We start from the raw sequence: 18,505 nt of genomic DNA, 5'->3' as shown, positions 1-18,505 counted from the left end.
CAACTAATGAAGCATAATAAAGTTTTAAAAGCAGAATTAGAAGGGGTTAAATCACTCACCTTGGCCCTTCTCCTGTCCCTGCTCTGAGGTATCATTTATAAGGGCTTTGAAGCAACTAGCAAGAGTCTGTTTATCCTAGCCCTGAAGGACTCAAAGAAGGACTCTAAAGTTTTCATTACTCATTCCCCAGGACTGTGAATATAAGGTAAGATGTATTAAAAATTTTTTTTCTAGCACTTTACCTTAATTCATACAAATATGGTACTCAGGTCTGGCTACACAAAGGAAGGCTGGAGAAGTTGAGACACAATCGATTCGCACTGTTTCCCAGTATATTTTCAAAACATCAGTTGGGAGATTAAGTAAGCCAATCAAATCATTCCTAACCATATGATGGTTCCTATGTCTGCTAATAATAATACTCCAATAAATCATTGAGCATTGTGAGGATAGGGTCAGGACCACTGTGATTAATCTCGAACCCTTTCAGGAAAGAGTCTCTATATAAATATGGATAAACAAAAGCTTGAATTTACTCTTCTTGGTTAAGTTGGTACAAATGCTTGTAAAATTTGATTAACAGAGGATTGTTTGTTTGTTTGTTTTTTTTACAAGCATCCTGATAATCTTTTGGGCATATTTGGCAAAAGTCCTTCATTTCATAACATCCTTGTACCAATTTCCCTCCCCATCAATTGACATGGGTAGTCTAGCTCTTCCTACCTATTAACATCACCTGAGTCTTTGATGCCAGCCTGACTTTTTCTTCTTTTTTTGAAGGGATGGCATCAGTTGCAACGTCCCCATTGTATCTAATTCCACTGAGCCAACAAAGTGCTTTCAAAAAGGTAGCCCTTGGACATGACCTTTCTGGAAACAATCACACCCTGAAGCAGTGGGTAGTAATGTTCAACATATAGAAGGAGGTGCTTCAGTGGGAGACACCCCTAAAGCAATGAGTGAGATCATGGTGCATTTTCCCAGACCGGACACATGGCTGGCTCAAGATTGGGTATCCTGAAAGGCTTCTTGTTTAGTTATCATCTCCAAATGTATAGGCTCCTTCTCCTAAATGTTAAAGGGGGAGGTGGGACACTACTGTCAACCAGATTGTTGGCATACCTTTAACCCTCATTACTTTCTTCTCCTATCTGATGGATCGTATTTCTTCTATATGATGATTTCATAGACTCGGCCCACTCTTCCGAGCCATTCCCTTACAGCTTGGCGAACTCGATTATCAGTTACATGACAAGTCAGTTGGCTGATACAGGGGAATACTGCTGGTTGGAGGGCAATAAATGTCTGGTCTGGCAAAATCTGAATCTGATTGAGAACTGTTAGCACCATGTTGGTCCATGCCTAAAAGGAAAGAGATTTAAAAAATTTTAGTGCACTTCATCATTGCATTATTCAAGTTTGATTCACTATGAGTCCTCAAGTTTTTAGACAAAATCAGGTTTTTTTCCCCCACAACACATTTTATAACAGAATAGCTAAAGAGGCATCATACATCTATGAGATGAGCATTTAAAAACACTGATAGCCATGAACTACAAAGTAAAAGCAAGTGTTAGTAAGAAAGCTCTTAAGACAAAAACTGCACAATATTATAACTGGTGAATAAACTACTATTCCCCCACACACTTTACAATAAATTATTTATACTCTGCATCACCACGCTAAATTTGTTCACATGCTGCCAATATAACAATTTTGGTTCAAGTTTAAATTATAAATATATATAGAATAAGTAATACATGTATTATATATAAAAATAAATAACAAATAATAAATATATGTAAAATAATACCAATTTAGAATAATAATAATAATAGTTGATGTTTATATAGTGTTTTAAGGTTTGTAAAATGCTTTATATGTGTAATCTTGCCTCTACTACTTTCTACCTATATGAGTTTGGGGCATGTCATTTACCTTCATAGATTTCAATTTCCTCACCTGAAAAATGAAGAGGTTGGAATAGATAGCCTCTAGGGCAGTGATGGTGAACCTTTGACAGAATGAATATTTAAATTGCAGCCCTCACACTGCATGTGAGCCCCCTGCCCTACCCCAGACAGGTGAGAGAAGAAGCTTTCCCATTGGGCTGCTGGTCAGAGGGGCAGGTGATGGGCAAAATGTCCTTAGGTGCATGTGGAGAGGGGGAGGGGAGCATCCCCCTCCGGCTCATGTGTCATAGGTTTGCCAACATGGCTCTAGGGTCTCTTCTCACTAAGCATCTATAATCTTATGATCTCATTTCATCTTACAACTTAGTGAAGTATTATTGTTATTATTGCTATTATTATCCATATTTACAGGTAAGGAAACTGAGGCAAACAAAGACTAAATGATTTACCTATGGTCACACAATTAGTAAATGTATGGACTAGATTTGAATTTATGTCCTCTTGACTCAATTGTAGCACTCTCTCAATGGTAACATTCTGCTTTCTGATACTAAATAATTATTTTTATTATGAAACTTTATAAAGTCCTTCCTCTTGTTTTATAGAAGGGGTTCTTAATCTGAGGCCTCTGAATCTGTTTTATATTTTGATAACTTAGTTTCAATATAATTAGTCTCTTTAGTAATCCTATGCATTTAAGAACATTACTAGGAGAAAGGATTCACTAGCCCTCTAAAGGAGTCCATGATGCCAAAATGGTTAGGAAGCCCTGTTTTAAAAGAATATATTCTGAATTTCCCTGAGAAGGTGTTAAGATAAACACTGATATTATGGTAGAGTTGATAAGACAACACCAGCTTCTTAAGAGCTTTTATTCATTATTATAGTATTTTTTCCTGCCACCTCTGCTCCCACTATGATATTAAATTCCACCCCTCAATTTTGATCATATTTCACAAGACAATATATTTCCTTGCGTCCAAAGTACGTCATCTTATGCTTCCTACTTTGCCTCCCATCCCAATTATACTGCTCTGGCCACCAGGTCTTACCTGGATCTGGGCCTCGGCATCTCTTACAGATATACTCAGGGAGCTCACTGTCGAGCCAGAGCGTGGCCTCTTCTCTTGCCTCAGGATTTCCGGACCAGCGCTGAAGGAATGCCTCATTTGGCCCTGGTCTATCAGATGCTGTGGACGCTGGAGAAGTGGCGAGTCTGGTCCCCTGGAGCCCAGTTGCTCTCCTTTCTTTTCCATCTTGATGTCTTTAGCAAATGGGACCAGGTTATGTTGCTGCTGCTTCCTCTTCTTGTACTCAGTCATCAACTTTGAAATAGTCTTGTCAGTGGCCATGGTATAGATTTTGTTCCCTGCACTCTCCCACCACTCCTTCTTCCTGCTTTGATCTTTCCTCTCTCCTTTGGGACTGGAGGGCAGCTCTGATGTATCCGCAATGTTTCCCTTTGGAGTCAAAGCATCGGTCATATGATCCCTTGACTGACTTCGGTCATCCTCAGAAGGTGTATCCTTCCCTGAAAACCCTCCTGTGGATGGGGTGGATGACTCAGACTGGAAGGAGGGGAGAATGAAGAAAGGATCGCTCTTGAAGGTAGGAGGTTCCTCCACATTATTTTCCAGATCCAAGTGCATTTGGATATAATTATTGCACAGTTCCATGCAGAGCTTATGAAGCCTTTTGACTAACCACACCCAGTCTGCGTTGCTGACTGGCTGGACACTCAGAGAGGGTATTCTAGACCGCCATTGTCTCTTCTCTTTCCCCCGTGGAGGGCTGACCTGTGCTGTCTCCTCAAAAATATCTTCATCCTCTGATGAACACTGCTGAGAAGAATCTGTACTTCTTTCATCATCTTCAAAAAGGACTTTCTTCACCTGCTCAGCAGTGATATTCTCCTGGTTGGTCAAGACAGCACAGACCAGGGCATGGAAGTAGATGTTAAAGCTCATTGCTGACTGGCGGTATAGGTTGGCTGCCCCTCCAATGCCAGACACTTTCTTCAGAAGGCATTTCAACCCCGGGCTCGTGTCAAACTCTCTGGCAGTCCTGTAGGAGTCCAAAAGCAAGTCAAAGATGACGGCCAAGTTCTGCATGGAGATATACCTGAGGAAACCAGCTAATTTGTTTTCTGGCACTTGAACTGTCTTCTCTTCCCCTTGGGAGGGGCCTTTGACAAACTCCTCTAACAAGATATCATATAAGTTCTGGAGCAGCACTTGATGAGACAATAAGCTCACCACAATTTCCCTGAAAGAGACACTTCGAAGAAAAAGAAAGAGAGAAATTAGTAGTCCATTCATCTTTCGTAAAGGACTTCAATAGGATTCAGACTCATTACAGGCATTGCAATAACTGCTACAGTTAGCTACATTCTAATGCTTTCCTTTCGAGGTTATGACTTTTTAAAGGCCTAAATTCATCCTAATGAACTTTAATGGAAGCTCAGACACACATGATTATATTTAGAAGTTGAGGATTAACATAAACCATGATACTGAATACCAATGATCATCAATGTCTTAGGAGGCCAATAAAGCTGCTGATTCTAATTAATAATTTATAGTAGTGACTCCGAATATTGCCCACCTGAGACCATGCCCCAATCAGAGTAACAACTGTCACAATGTACTCCTAAATTACGGCAAAGATTGATTTTTATTCCCATTGATTCTGCTTTGCTCATTTCAAACCTTTTACTATGAGTAGGCACACATACCCATAAACAACATCGATTAATCCACAAGCATTTATTATGTGCCTTCTGTGTGCTAGGTGCTAAGAATACAAATACAAAGAATGAAACAATCCCTTTTCTCAAAGCACTATTATTCTAATGGGGGAGACAGTAAGGACATATATCTACACACATATATACAGTATAACTATGAAGATAACAGATGTACAAAATAATTCAATATAAAGTGGTTTGGGAGGGAAGACACTAGCATATGAAGGGAACAAGAAAAGATTTCATATGGAATATGGCACTTGAGCCTCCATCTTTTCTTAAGAGAGGGACTCTATGAAGTGGAGGTGAAGAGGAGGTTCTAGGCATGTGAAGCTTACAGGGCAAAGGCTCAGATATGGTAGACGGAGTGTCTGTCATATTTGAGATCTATTACTGTTGGAAATCTAAACATTTAAAGCTCACTAAGAGGATTTGTGTAGAAATAAAACATTCTATCTATCTATTCCCTGTTAAATATATGAGAACTATATAAATGTTTTTATCGTATGGGTAAGAACAGCTAGAAAAACTAAAATACTTATAACGTTAGAGGTGCTTTGAAAGTGACATGAGTGGGGTAGTTAGGTGGCTCAGAGGATAGATCCCCAGGCTGGGAGGTGGGAAGACTCAAGTTCAAATCTGGTCTCAGGTACTTTCTGATTATGTGATCCTGGGCAAGTCACTTAACCCCAATTACCTAGGACTTACTGTTCTTCTGCTTTAGAACCAATACATAGTTTTGGAAGGTAAAGGTTGAAAAAAGGAAAGGAAGAACGTGACACAAGTAATGCTTCGGGTCACTTGCTAATAATTTGTGCCAAGGTCAAGGAAAGTCAATCAAGATACATACTCCTTCTCTGCGATTACTCCCAGTCCTATCAAGAGAAGTAACAAGAGTTCTTTGTACAATCTTGAAATAGTTATTGTACTAGACTGTGGGACCCTCCAGGCAAATTATAATAAATCAGCACATAACTTTTGATTATAAGAGTATCTACGACAACAAAAACAACTGATATTTTTATAGTTCATTTAAGATTTATAAAACATTTAATATACATTCCAATATTTTACAGTGGTCATTCAGTAAATACATTAATGATCAGATCTTTTTTTTTGTTTTGCTGGTATTTTATATTGAGAAAACCATATTTTGAAGAATGATATGAGTAGAACCAAGAGAACATTATATAAAGTTAGAGATTTAATATCTGGAGAATTTGTGAATGTTCACCTCCCACAAATGAACTGAGAAGAGGAAATATGAAAGACATAATCTATATATTCATAGCTGTTGGCCAGATGATGCTTTCTATGGTGTGGGGAGGGAAGGAAGTGGCTCACATACCTGTAAATAAATTCTATTAATAATAAAAAAGAGAACCACATTTCCAAGTGCTATCTTAAGCCAAATGACAAATTCCCTTTACATTTTCACCTACTGTACTTTGGTTAATAAGGTCTTTGTGTTTTCTTTGCCTTACTCTTAGAGTATATAGTGGAGAAAGAGTATCATGTTAACTCACAAACTATGTAAAAATTACTATGTGTCAAAATTATGCCAAATCTTATTAACACATAAGGTTTTAAAGACCAAAGAGCATCCTCTTTTGGCTGATCCTTGCTATTTGACTGCTATATTGGCTTTGAACTAAGGTGTGGTATCATGAAAAGAAGGCTGGATTTGGAATCAGAGATCTGAAGTCATATCGTCACACTTTTGTATTTACTACCTCTACAGTCTTGGGGCCAGTCACTCAATTTCTTTCTTATGTCTTAGGCCCAAGTTTTTCCATCTACAAAAGGAGATAGTTAAACTAATGATCTCTAAGATCCCTTCCAGCTCTAAATCTGTGATCCTAAGTAAATAAAAATAAAATCAACAGAACTTGTGGATTCAATGAACTAAAATGCTTCAAATGACAAAGGCATGCAGACTTTTGGCTAATAGTGCCTCAGGGGAAAATATAATTCCATGCCAGTGATATAGTGGTGTAAGACTCTGACAACTCTTACATATTAATTGTTCTATCAATTAAAAAATCATAGTGAAGTAAATGCAGAGCTTGGTAATGAACAAAAAAAAGCTCAAAAGGTTAACTAAAAATAAATGTTCCTCTATCCTCATAGCCAGAGAAGCTCTGGGACAAAAGTCTAAAATGGCTGCAGAGGCTTTAATAAAATATCATCAAATGCTGAAGCTCAGGAACTAGGAAATCAATGCTAAACCTGATAAGAGCTAAGATTGCCTCTTGAAACATTGTCTAAGCTATCAAAAACAGATTACTTCCCATAAAGATACAGAGGAAATGGCTCTCGTTGGGGAAGATCATGAAGCTGTGTCCACTACACTCTGCCAGAGCCTTGGGTCAAGGGAGTAGAATATCAAGATGAGAGCTGGCTTTGACTAAGTTTGATTTCTGAAGGTCAAATTCTTAATTGTCAGACAGATAACTGAGTTTCAGATATATTTCCTGAAGTAGAAACCTTAGCCACTATTTTCATAATTAGATGAGATGTGATTCAAAGACAAGAATGAGTCATAGACCATCATAACAAATCATAGATTTTTTCTTCTCAAGAGGTTAATAAATAAATCTTGAAATGATCTATTTTATAATAAAGAACCACTCCCAATTACTTTAAATTCCTGCTTAATGATGTAAAATTAACAAGTAAAAAGAAGGGAAGGGGAGGAAAAGTATTGAGAATAAATACATATTTCAAAGCTACAGAGAAAAAGGAAAAAATAATTTTTGACATGTAGCCAACTCATTCACATCTGCTAACATGTAAAATCTCAACACTTTCGAATTTTCATTTTTCTAAACCTTTTATCAAAGCTGCTACAAAGAGGTAAAGCTGATAGGATTAAATTTCACTTTCTTTGTCATGTAAGGTCAATGAATAATAGACTGGATAAGTGATTGAATAACTGAATTTAGTGAATAATAAAAAGTTGCCTTAAAACACATCAACGGCCATATTAGAAAGGGCATATGACTATATTATTAAGTGTATTATGAAATCCTTTAAGAGAGAAAACTGAAATAAAAATATTCTCTAATTTCCTGATTCTGTATTAACAACAATATTAAGAGGAAGCAATAGGGAACAGAGAGCTAACCTTGGAACCAGGAAGACCTGGATTCAAGTGACTGAATTTCTCAATGACAACTTGCTAAGACTATAAGTTTTAGAGAAGGTAACTTGAATTGGTAAAGGGAGTTTCCTCACCCAGGAGTTCCCAATTTCAGTTTACTTTTTACTTTATTTTTAAAAAAAATTGTTTTCTAATCCCTTTCTATCTCAATAGCAGTTCTAAGACAGAAGAATGGTAAGAGCTGGGCAGTTGGTGTTAAATGAGTTCACAAAGCTAGGATGTGCCTGAGGTCAAATTTGAATCCAGGTCCTCCTGACTCCAGGCCTGGTGCTCTATCTACTGTGCTACCTAGCTGCTCCCCTCTAATATATTTCAAACCAAGTCTTTTGCCAAGAAAAACATTTTTTTAATAAGAACTTGACAAAGTCAAATATTTCCATATGCTAAGAAAAATAGAAAAAGTAAAGTATATGTAAAACTGGACTCTATTACTAGTTTGTCTTTTGACATAGATATTAAAATTAAAAGAGTATTATCAACATTGCTCTATGTCTCTTCCTGAATGTCCTTCTTGTCAAGAAAATATAAATGTGTTTGTAGGATATTTGTGTTGTCTATGTAAGTGGAGGTATATACATTCACATAGATTTGTCCAGGGAGTGTGAAATCATATCTGTCCTAAATATTGCTAATCTAGAGGAAATGATTTTTGGGTTCAAGCTACTTTCTTGATGATTATCTTTTAATGGGGAAGGTTTGTCCCAAAGTGTATCCAAAAGCTTAACTCCCTTCTCTCCAAATTCCAAGTACATAAAGACCATCACAAATAGTGAATAGAGAACAAACCCATTTATCCATGCTAATAGCAAGCAGAAATCAGAGAAATTATGCAGATTTAGAATACACAGAATGGAATGAGCTCTCTCAATGGGAAAGAGATATTTCAGTTCAACCAAGGAGAAATTCCCTGAAGTCTCTAGTGAAGCTCTTGGAAATTAGGAATATATCAAGGTACTGACTCCTTGTCTGCTACTTTCCAATTTCTTTTTTCTCTCCTTCAAAAAATTATTAATTTATTTGTTCATTAAATTAAAATTCTTGGGTATCTCCTTCCTTCCTCTTGCTGAAGAGGACTAATTGACTTCTAAGGGCCATTTCAACTCTTACTTAGATTCTAGTGGGAGAAAGGGAAGAAAAAATGATCACTGTTAGAAAGAGAATGGAGAAAATATTTTGTTCTTTGGCTTGACCTAGTAGTCACAGAGGCCGAAACAGTTCTTTAAATTCTCTAAGAATTCATTGTTAAACTTTGGGCACTAGAGAAGGCATCAACTGAAGAAAAGCTATATATATATAAGCATATTTATTTATATACACATATATAAACATATACTATGTCTTGCTTGTTTTAATTTATCAGTTCTTTCTCTGGAGGTGAATATTGTAATAATAATGTAATAATATTGTAATAATAATAATAATAATATAGCTACCAATGTACAATACACAAGTCATTCTTCAAACAATATTTCTATTGTTGTATATAATGTTCTCTTGGTTCTGCTCATTTCATTCTTCAGAATTTCATGTTGGTCTTTCCATGTTTTTTAAAAATATCAACCAGCTCATCATTTCTTATAGTGCAGTAGTTTTCTATCACAATCATGTGCCACAATTTGTTTTTCCCACCAAGAGACTCTTCCCAAAGAGGGCCTAGAAATGTATGACCTCTCTTGAAGTTTGGAAAAAGAAAAACTTTCTTCTTCCAAGTCCTAGACAATCCTCCCTTTGCATAGGCAGAGAGCACTGAGTAATCATTTTCTCCAATGAAGAAAGTCATGCAAGCGGATCAGGCTTGAAACTTGGGTTAAATATAAATTCTGTCTATCCCCCATTATATGCTATATGTAGGTGTTACACCCCCATAATAATTATAAAAGCTAACATAAGGATTTAAGGTTTGCAAAGCATTTCACATACATTCTCTTATTTGAGCTACAATGCTTATGATGCAGATATTACCTCCAGGTAATTTAAATATCTCCTCCCTCCATCCCCAAAGTTTGACTGTTAGAGAATTTTAGACTGTTAGAGAAGTGAGAGAATTTTTAGAACTGTTTTGGCCTCTGTGATCACTGGGTCTAGTCATACCCTTTTCCTCATTCTCATTCTAATTTAATGCTACAAGTGATCATTATTTTTTTTCTTTGCTCCCACTAGAATCACCATAAGAGTTGAAAGGGCCCTTAGAAGTCAATTATTCTGATCTATCTGAAATAATCTTTCCTATAGTATCTCTAATAAGTTCTAGTCTCTTTGTAGATCTCTGGCAATGGCAAACTTTTTTTAGAGAGCTCTGAATACTCTGAAAGTTATTTCTTCTAGTGGGCTAAAATCTGTCCTCTCCCAAATTCTACCCAGTTGTCTTTTTTTCTATGCTATGGGTCTCCATCATGCAAAATATTCCATGAACCACAACATATTTTTTCAAGCCCTGCTTACATCTGTCTCTCTGGTTTACCAAAACCAGATGGGCAGAGGGACAGTAGAAGGAGGAGATGCTGGACATGATTACTCACATTGATTTTTTATTTGGGTGGGGAATCTGTAGGCACCTCTTGGCATAGAGAGTTCTTTGTGGTTCAGTTGAAGTAGCACATATGCCTTGTTGGAAAAAGGACTACTCAATAGAGGGATAAAAGAGACAGGGAGATGTCTGTGCAAAAAACTTTGTATTCATCTTCAAGTATATGCAACATTTTTTGAGCCTAAAGCCATTGTTTATGTTTAGGATGCATCCATCCTCACTTCTTAAAATTTATCCCTTTCTTCAAGTGATAGCCCAAGTCCCACCTTTTAAGTAAAGCTTTTCCTGATCCCTCTATCTTGAATTCCTCCATACCAAACTATTTTGTATTTAACTACTTTGTTTAGGTAGCTACATAGCAAAGTGGCTAAATCTCTGGGACTGCAATCAGGGAGGCCTGAATTAAATTCGGCCTTAGACCTTTACAAGCTATGTAATCCTGGGTAAGTCATTTAACCTCTCTCTCAGTCTTAGTTTTTTCATCTGTAAAATGGGAAAAATCACAGCACTTACCTTCTATGGTTATAAAGAAGATAAAATGAGATAATATTTGCAAAGTGGTTTTAGAAAACTTAAAGTACCATATAAATGCTAGCTATTATTTTTTTTTAAAAAATTCTTACCTTCCATCTTGAAATCAATACTATGCATTGATTCCAAAGCAGAAGAACAGCAAGGGCTAGGCAATGGGCATTATGTGACTTGCTTGGGGTCACATAGCTAGGAAGTGTTTGAAGCCAAATTTGAACCTGGGACCTCCAATCTTCAGGTCTAACTCTCAATCCATTAAGCTACCCAGATGCCCTCTATATTTATTCTTTATTATTTATATCAGTGCTTGTTGCCTTCCCCATTAGAACATAAGCTCCTTGAAATAGGATGTATTTCATTCATTGTATACCCAGCACCTAGTTCAACTGTTGGCATGTGGTACTTAAGAAATGCTTGTGGACTGATTTTCTTTAAATTGCTCTTAAGTGGTACATCCATTAATTATAGAATAGTTCTTTTACGTTAAGGTTACAGGTTCTGTTTGGCATCTGACTTTGCTCCTTAACCCTGACCAACTGTTTCACAAACATTTGCTGGCGGTTGTCAAGGACACCAGTTGAAAGAATGTGGTGGGACCAAGTATAATAAATCTATCACCCTTACATGAAAAGAAACTCAAATGCTCAGCTTCAATAGCATCTTCTTCATCTGTAAGAGACACAGCCAATAGAATTTGTTAGCTTCTCAAGCTTAAGCCATTGGCTTGTGAAGAGGATGAGATGGTGAATTACCTAAAATTACCTAAAAGGAATGTATTTTTCACTAACTACAGGCTAAAAAAACATTCATAGATATTTCCAAGCCACAAATTAAAATGGATAAAAGCAGGAGTAAAAATATGAAGCATGAAGCATTTTGTTAAAAGAATAAATGTTTTAGATAGGAAAAAACCTAATCTCCTCTTTGCCAAATTGCACCACAAAGTGATTTCCATCTTTTATACCCAAACTGGAACAATCTGGGATTTCCTGTCTAGATTACAGCATGTATATGATTGGTATACATTTGTTTTCTTATCCAGATCTACAAGCTGTCTTGCCTTTCCAAGAGTCACCTTTACTTACCTTTTCTTGGTGTGCCCATTTGGCTTCTCATCAGGAGGCAGTTCAATGATCAGCTGACAGGATTGGGCATGATCAAAGTTGTTTGGAGTCTTTGGTGAGCACTGAGTGTCTAACATGAACACCTGCAAGGAACAAACCAGCCCAAATAGATGACTCAATTCTTCCATCCCTTAGCAGAGTTCAATACATAGCAATAATATTGATGCTTGTCTAATACAACCAAGAATTGCTAAAAGAATATGTACTTAAGGAAAGGTCTTCTCTATTGCTGATTTCTGTCTATTCTCTTTCCCATTGAATTAAAACAACCTAATAGGCTCTTGAAAAGGTTGCAGCTGCTTCTCATCATTCACTCAACAGAGAAATGAAAAAATGATTTAGGAAGAATTCTTTTATTTGTTAAGTGAGAAGCACTGTACTTAATGCTGGGAAAAATTACCTAGGAGAAGATATTCCATGTTTGCTCTTTATATTTTTTCAAGTCATCCTTCTCCCCTCTTTCCAGGCTTCCTCTAATAGGTTCTTCAAAGATGCAAACACTTCAGAAAGAGGCCTAGTGATCAATAGCATGTGTATCACCTAATTATTAACCCAGTGAAATGTAAAGTATCCTACTTACAGAGACTCAAGGGGCTGAGGCAGCTAAGTGGCTCAGTGGATAGAGTGTTGGGCTTAGAGTCAGGAAGACTTAGATTTAAATATGGCTTTAAATGCTCACTAGCTATGTGACCCTGGGAAAGTCACTTAACCTTTGTTTGCCTTAATCTGCTAGAGAAGGAAATGGCAAACCCCTCCAGTATTTTTGCCAAGCCTAAATGGGATCAAAAAGAGCTGGGCATGACTGAAAAACAATTGAATGGCAAGGGATTTAACAGGACTATGTGAAGTCAAGAATAGCTGAAAAGCCAACAGATGTCTTCATAAGGCAGGCTACAGTTTTGCCCCTACAAATTATGAGACATAGCAAGTCCTATGGCACATGGTTAAGAAAATTAAGTATAGACAATGATAAACATTCCCCCCTCCTATCTGGATGCTACCTAAAGCCAGCATGATATAGCCCAGCTGGAGGAAAAAGGGAATTCAGGGGGTGAATTCAAGGGGGGCAAATATGTGTGCTGTGGAAAGACTCAGGAGAATCAGACATGTGGGAATTGGAGGATGTTGCTGTCCTGGAGCCTCCACCACACAGGTAGGTAGAGCATAAAAGATTCAATGCTATAGGCATAGTAGATGGCTTTACACAAGTTAGATAACACAAGCAACCCAATAAACATATTAAAAACATCCAGGATCACCCAGATTTTTAAAGGAAAAACTAAATGAAATACAGATGGAAATAGATATCAAAATGAAATAGCAGAGGACATTAATTTTCCTCTTTCAGAACTAGATCAACTTAACAAAAAAAATCAGAAAGAAGTTAAGGAGATGAATAGAACCTTAGATGAGCTAAATAAGACAGATATCTGAAAATCCTCCCCCACACTTCCATGAAGTTAATAATAGATCTAAGCCTAAGCATACACATAATCCAAACATAGTTTCTGGTGGGAGAACAATGGCTTAGAGTGGATAAATATTATGCAAAAGTCTTACTTTAACACTCATTATACTATGGAGCCAATACTGCATCTCTGAGGGGTTGTGGCACTGGAACAAAACTTCCACTGGGTATGACCAAGCTGTAAAGATTTATTTTGGGAAGAGAATGGTCCTGACAACAGATTGTGTCTGTTGCCTAAGTGCAAATCCAGCAAAATATGGTCCTGGCAACATAAGTATCTGAGAGCCAGATGGTATAAAGTGATCACATTAAATGCTGATAGGAACATGGAGAAATAGATCTAATATTTCATTGCTTGAGCAGCTGTGACTTTTTTTTAGAAAACAAGATAGATATATGCATTAAGAGTTGTAAAGCTGACTTAGAGATTGAGTACTAGGGTCAGGCCCTAAGAGCATTATTGAGATAGTAAAAAGCTATGTATATATGAAAATATTCATGGAAGTTTTGTTTTTTTTTATGACAAAATAACTAGAAATAACACAAATGCAACAAATGGGAGAAAAAGCTGAATGGTTAGTGACATTTGAATGTAATGGATTGTAGTATGTTATTAGAAATGACAAATATTGGAAATATTTAAAAAATGAGGCGAATATATGAAGAGAAGAAAAGAGAATAAGTATAATATATGCTATGATTACATAGAAAAAAAATAACAGCTACAAAATCAAGAGAAAAAAGTATCCATAAAACAAATCAAAAGCAGAGGATGTTTATATTAGCATATATATGTAATTTTTAATGCATTTGTTCAGTTAAAATTTTTTTGGTGATGATGGTGGTTACAATATATAATTTAAAAAATGTAAAACACCCAGAGAGGGAGATTCTGGATTGCCACAGATTTGGCAAATTCTTTATTCATTGTGGGGTACATTTATCACCAATGTACACATCATCTCTGTAGAGAAAAAGGAAAGAAAGCGGAGGTCTAATACTTGGGTTTATAAACTCAGCATGCATTGAAAAAATTATTTAAATGTTCAGTTAACTATTTGGATAGTCTGTGATGTGGAGAGAGGAAGGCTTTTTCTTCCTCTTAGACATGACTTAGTCTTTGCTCAAAAAAGTTTATAGTTGCTTTTGCCAGTCTGGCTTGCCTAGTGCTGTTGCTTTCCAGCTATTCACTCAGAACTCTACTGTCCAACATCTGAAAATGATCTTTGGGGAACACACCCAACATTTCTTTTGTCCTTCCTGCCTAATGAAGGAGCTGTTTAGGTCCCAGGCACTCACAGGAAGGGTCTGGCTCAAGATGGGTACATTAGAAGGTGTCAGTAGCTCCATTTGGGGGTCCTTAGTTCGGTTTTGGAGGCTGATGCCAACTTGATGAAAAACTCATTTATGATGGTGTTCCAAAAGATATTCTAAAACTTTGATCAGTTCTCTACTTATTGGTGAACTATTTGATCATAGAATCTCAGAGAAGGAGCAGTCAAGTAAAAAGGCATGTAAGTTATTTAATGCTAAGTGCTGGAGGTACAAAGAAAGGTAAAAGACACTCTTCTCTTAAGAAGCTTACAGTTGAAAACAGGAAGGAATCCTGGAAGTATCTAGTCTGCTCTTCTGATATAGACATGATGTCTATAAAAATGGTTTTTAACTTGGGGTCTGCGAATTTTTTTAAACCCTTACTTTCATCTTAGAATGAATACTGTGTATTGGTTCCAAGGCAGAAGAACAGAAAGGGCTAGGCAATGGGGGTTAAGTGACTTGTTCAGGGTCACACAACAAGGAAGTATCTGAATCTAGATTTGAATCCAAGACTTCCTGTCTCTAGGGGCCTGCCTCTCACTCCACTGATTATATATTAATAATTATTTGCCTCTTAGGTTCATTAATTAAAAATATATTTTTATGATAAATCAATATATTTAATTTTTCTTTTAATCCTATGTATATTATAATTTTAAAACATTATTTTGAGAAGAGGTTGGTAGGCTTTACCAAGCTACCAAATGGATCTAGGATACCAAAAAGTCAAGAAATATCCCTGAAAAGTGGTCATTTAGCAAACAGAGAGGGAGAATTCACATCTTAAATGGCAACTCATTTCATTTTAAATTTATTTGTTTAAAAATGTTTTCCTTTCTTTAAGCTGAAATCTGACTCACTGGTCCTAATTTTGACACAGAATAAAGATAGTATGCTATAATGGAAAGATTACTAATTTTGGAGTTGGAGGACCTATGTGAGAGCTCTGGCACTGTTATTTACTACCCAGGTGATCTTTAGTATTACTTTCCCTTCTTTGATCTCAATTTCTCTATCTGCAAAATGGAGATGTATGGAGATACTAATACCTATATTATCTATTTTACAGTATAGTTATAAGAAAGGTGCTTTGAAAAATTTGAAGAGCTACATAAATGTGAGTGACTGTTCTGCTTTGATGGATTAGCGATCTCATCAATATCATATACAAAATGGATATTTCCTGCAACACTACGGTTTACAACACATTCGTGTCTTCTTATCCTGGGTAATGCCTTCTCCCTATGTCATTCACTTTCTCCTGAGGACATTCTTCTAAGTCACTAGTCATTATGGAGATAATCAATGAAGAACAAGGCCTGTTCACTGGTTATTCTAAGATCTTGCTATATGATTGGTCCACCATTTTTCTATTGCTATAGTTCATAATGCTTCTCATATATAATTCTTCATTGGCAACATGGGACAGGGTAATCACACCCATAACACACCTCTGTATTGCCTCTGTGTGACTCTCAACTTTAATTCTTTGGAAATGGGGGGGGGTACTTCATGACCAGTGAAAATCATGATCAGAAGAATACTGTCTGTTGACCCTCATGCTCTAAGGGCTCACCACAGTGGTGGTGAAATTGATAAGGATCGATTTTAGCCATACTGAATCTCAGCACTCTTGGACTCAAATGATCCATCAGACTCAACCTCCTCAGCATCAGGTACTGCAGGTGTTTGTCATCTTACTTGGTACCCATGCTCTTTATACAGCATTTTACTTCCATCTATTTTATGCTTCTTATTAGGTTTAAACTCCACAAGAGCAGGAATATTATCTTTGCCCCTTTTAGGGCTAAGCAGAGAATCTAGTGTTCAAAATCATAGATTTAAAGGGATTGTAGTAATTGCATAGTTCATACTTCACTTTGCAGAGGAAAAGGGTGAGACCTGGTGAAGTTAAGTGACTTGCCCCCAAGGGCAGGGATTCAAATTTTGGTCTTCTGACTCCACGTCTGAGGCTCTTTGCCTCTGTTTTTCTTCTTATATTTAAAAACACTGTCATTGACCTACATTAGTGTCTGGGTGACTTTTTTCTTGATTTTTCATTATGATGATCATTCTATGTTCACTTGGAACATTTTTCCAGAAGTCTAGAAATATATTCTGACACCAAGTCCCCAAACAAAAGAAACTTCTTCAATCCTGGGCAAATTGATGGGATGGATTTATGACTTTACACAATCCTATTTCACACCATATAAGACAGTGAAAAGGTCAAGAAGAACATATCCATACTGGTAAGGCCAACCACACCACCATCATGTAACCCTAGGATAGGGTTGGACCAGACCAATTTCCTCAGTAGCTGCCAAAAGTCCATATCTGATATTAAAAATATAAAATTCTTTCATGAAGTCAATAGACACAATTCTATAAGAGAGAACTCATCTGTCGTATTGGATTTTGAAGTAAAGTCAATCAGTGGTCTGTTGAGTTTGCTACTAGTGAGAAGAGCCAGTAATTGAGACAAGAGGATTCTGGCTACGATTTTACTAATGAAAAGTAGAGAGAGGCTCAGATGGTTGTTGCAATAAGGTTTCTCGACTTTTCTTCTGGACTTTAACTATTACAAGTTTCCTAGTTGGAGAAAGGCTGCTTTGCTTTTCCTCAATATTGAGCCTCCTTTTATATATTCAGGCTACCGGACCACCCTCTACCTTTTTTGGAAGAAGCCCACAGTACTTACTTGTTGTGCCATGGCTCGGATCCGCCAGTACTCTGCCTCAGCACTAGGAGAAGAAGAGGGGGCTGCCACTCTCACCTGGCAGCCATCACTACTGAAACTCTCATTTCCACTGTGGAAACAGCCCAGTAGGTCCTATGGAGAGACATAGCAGAATGTTATCGAATGCAGTACTTGCTGGGAATCTTCTCTAGGTGCTTATGTGCTGATTCTAAGTAGCATCATTTCATCTGGCCAAACAAATTTCAAATCCTTTCCAGTAATTTTACCTAATATAAAAAGGAATTGAGTCAGGGTGAAGCATGCTCCAGGCAGAGGGTCTAAGCTCCCTCATAGGTCTGGGAACCTGTGGTTTGATGAGCTAGTCTCAAAAATATGAGTAATTTCAAAAGATGATCACCTGCAAAAAATAAATTTGGTATGGTACAGAGAAAAGAGCGCTGTATTTGGAGTCAGGAGATCAAAATTCAGATTCTGGTTCATCCCCTTACCACATTTGGTAAGTCATTTAACCTCACTGGGCCTCAGTTTATCATCTATAAAATAAGTGGGTTGGAGAATAACCCCTTCTTACAACCCTTTCAGCTCTAAATTTACCTTCACTGGTTTAAGTGTGGCAGAGAATGCATCCTGCAGTGCACAACATGCAAGCCTCCACATTTCTTCAGTGAAAACAGGTCCTGCTGTTACAAGAACATACCTGCAAATGGAAATAAGGCCAGAAACAAGGTAAGTCTTTGAAGAGCTCTAGCCAATATCTCAACACATTTAAAAGTCTTTCAACTTTCCAGGGTGAAACAATAAACTTTAGGGAGCTTAACTGACAAATCACAGAGCTATTTTCTTCTCTGGGAGTTCATTCTTTTCATCTTTCTTCAAGTATACTCAGGCCTCCATTGAACTGAAAAAAGATCCTTTCTTTCTTTCTCTCTTTCTCTCTTTCTCTCTCTCTCTCTTTCTTTCTTTCTTTCTTTCTTTCTTTCTTTCTTTCTTTCTTTCTTTCTTTCTTTCTTTCTTT

At 37.0% G+C, this 18,505-nt stretch overlaps 1 protein-coding gene across 1 annotated transcript in view; it reads right to left on the bottom strand.

Moving 5' to 3' along the window:
• Positions 1 to 1,170: 1,170 nt before the first annotated feature.
• The window catches only part of ARFGEF3 (ARFGEF family member 3), a 215,742-nt gene continuing 198,407 nt past the window's right edge, over positions 1,171 to 18,505 (bottom strand). Inside the window, exons 30-34 of the mRNA XM_044674613.1 lie at positions 18,085 to 18,187; positions 17,491 to 17,622; positions 11,966 to 12,087; positions 2,966 to 4,190; positions 1,171 to 1,362 (exon numbers count right to left, since the gene is read on the bottom strand). Of these exons, the coding sequence (XP_044530548.1) occupies positions 1,171 to 1,362; positions 2,966 to 4,190; positions 11,966 to 12,087; positions 17,491 to 17,622; positions 18,085 to 18,187 (1,774 nt within the window). The remainder of the gene's footprint in view (positions 1,363 to 2,965; positions 4,191 to 11,965; positions 12,088 to 17,490; positions 17,623 to 18,084; positions 18,188 to 18,505) is intronic.

The sequence above is a fragment of the Gracilinanus agilis genome, chromosome 4 (genome assembly GCF_016433145.1).
Source record: "Gracilinanus agilis isolate LMUSP501 chromosome 4, AgileGrace, whole genome shotgun sequence".
Taxonomy (NCBI): domain Eukaryota; kingdom Metazoa; phylum Chordata; class Mammalia; order Didelphimorphia; family Didelphidae; genus Gracilinanus; species Gracilinanus agilis.
The sequence above is the reverse complement of the archived record's forward strand: the minus strand, read 5'-3'. Positions and strand labels throughout refer to the sequence as shown.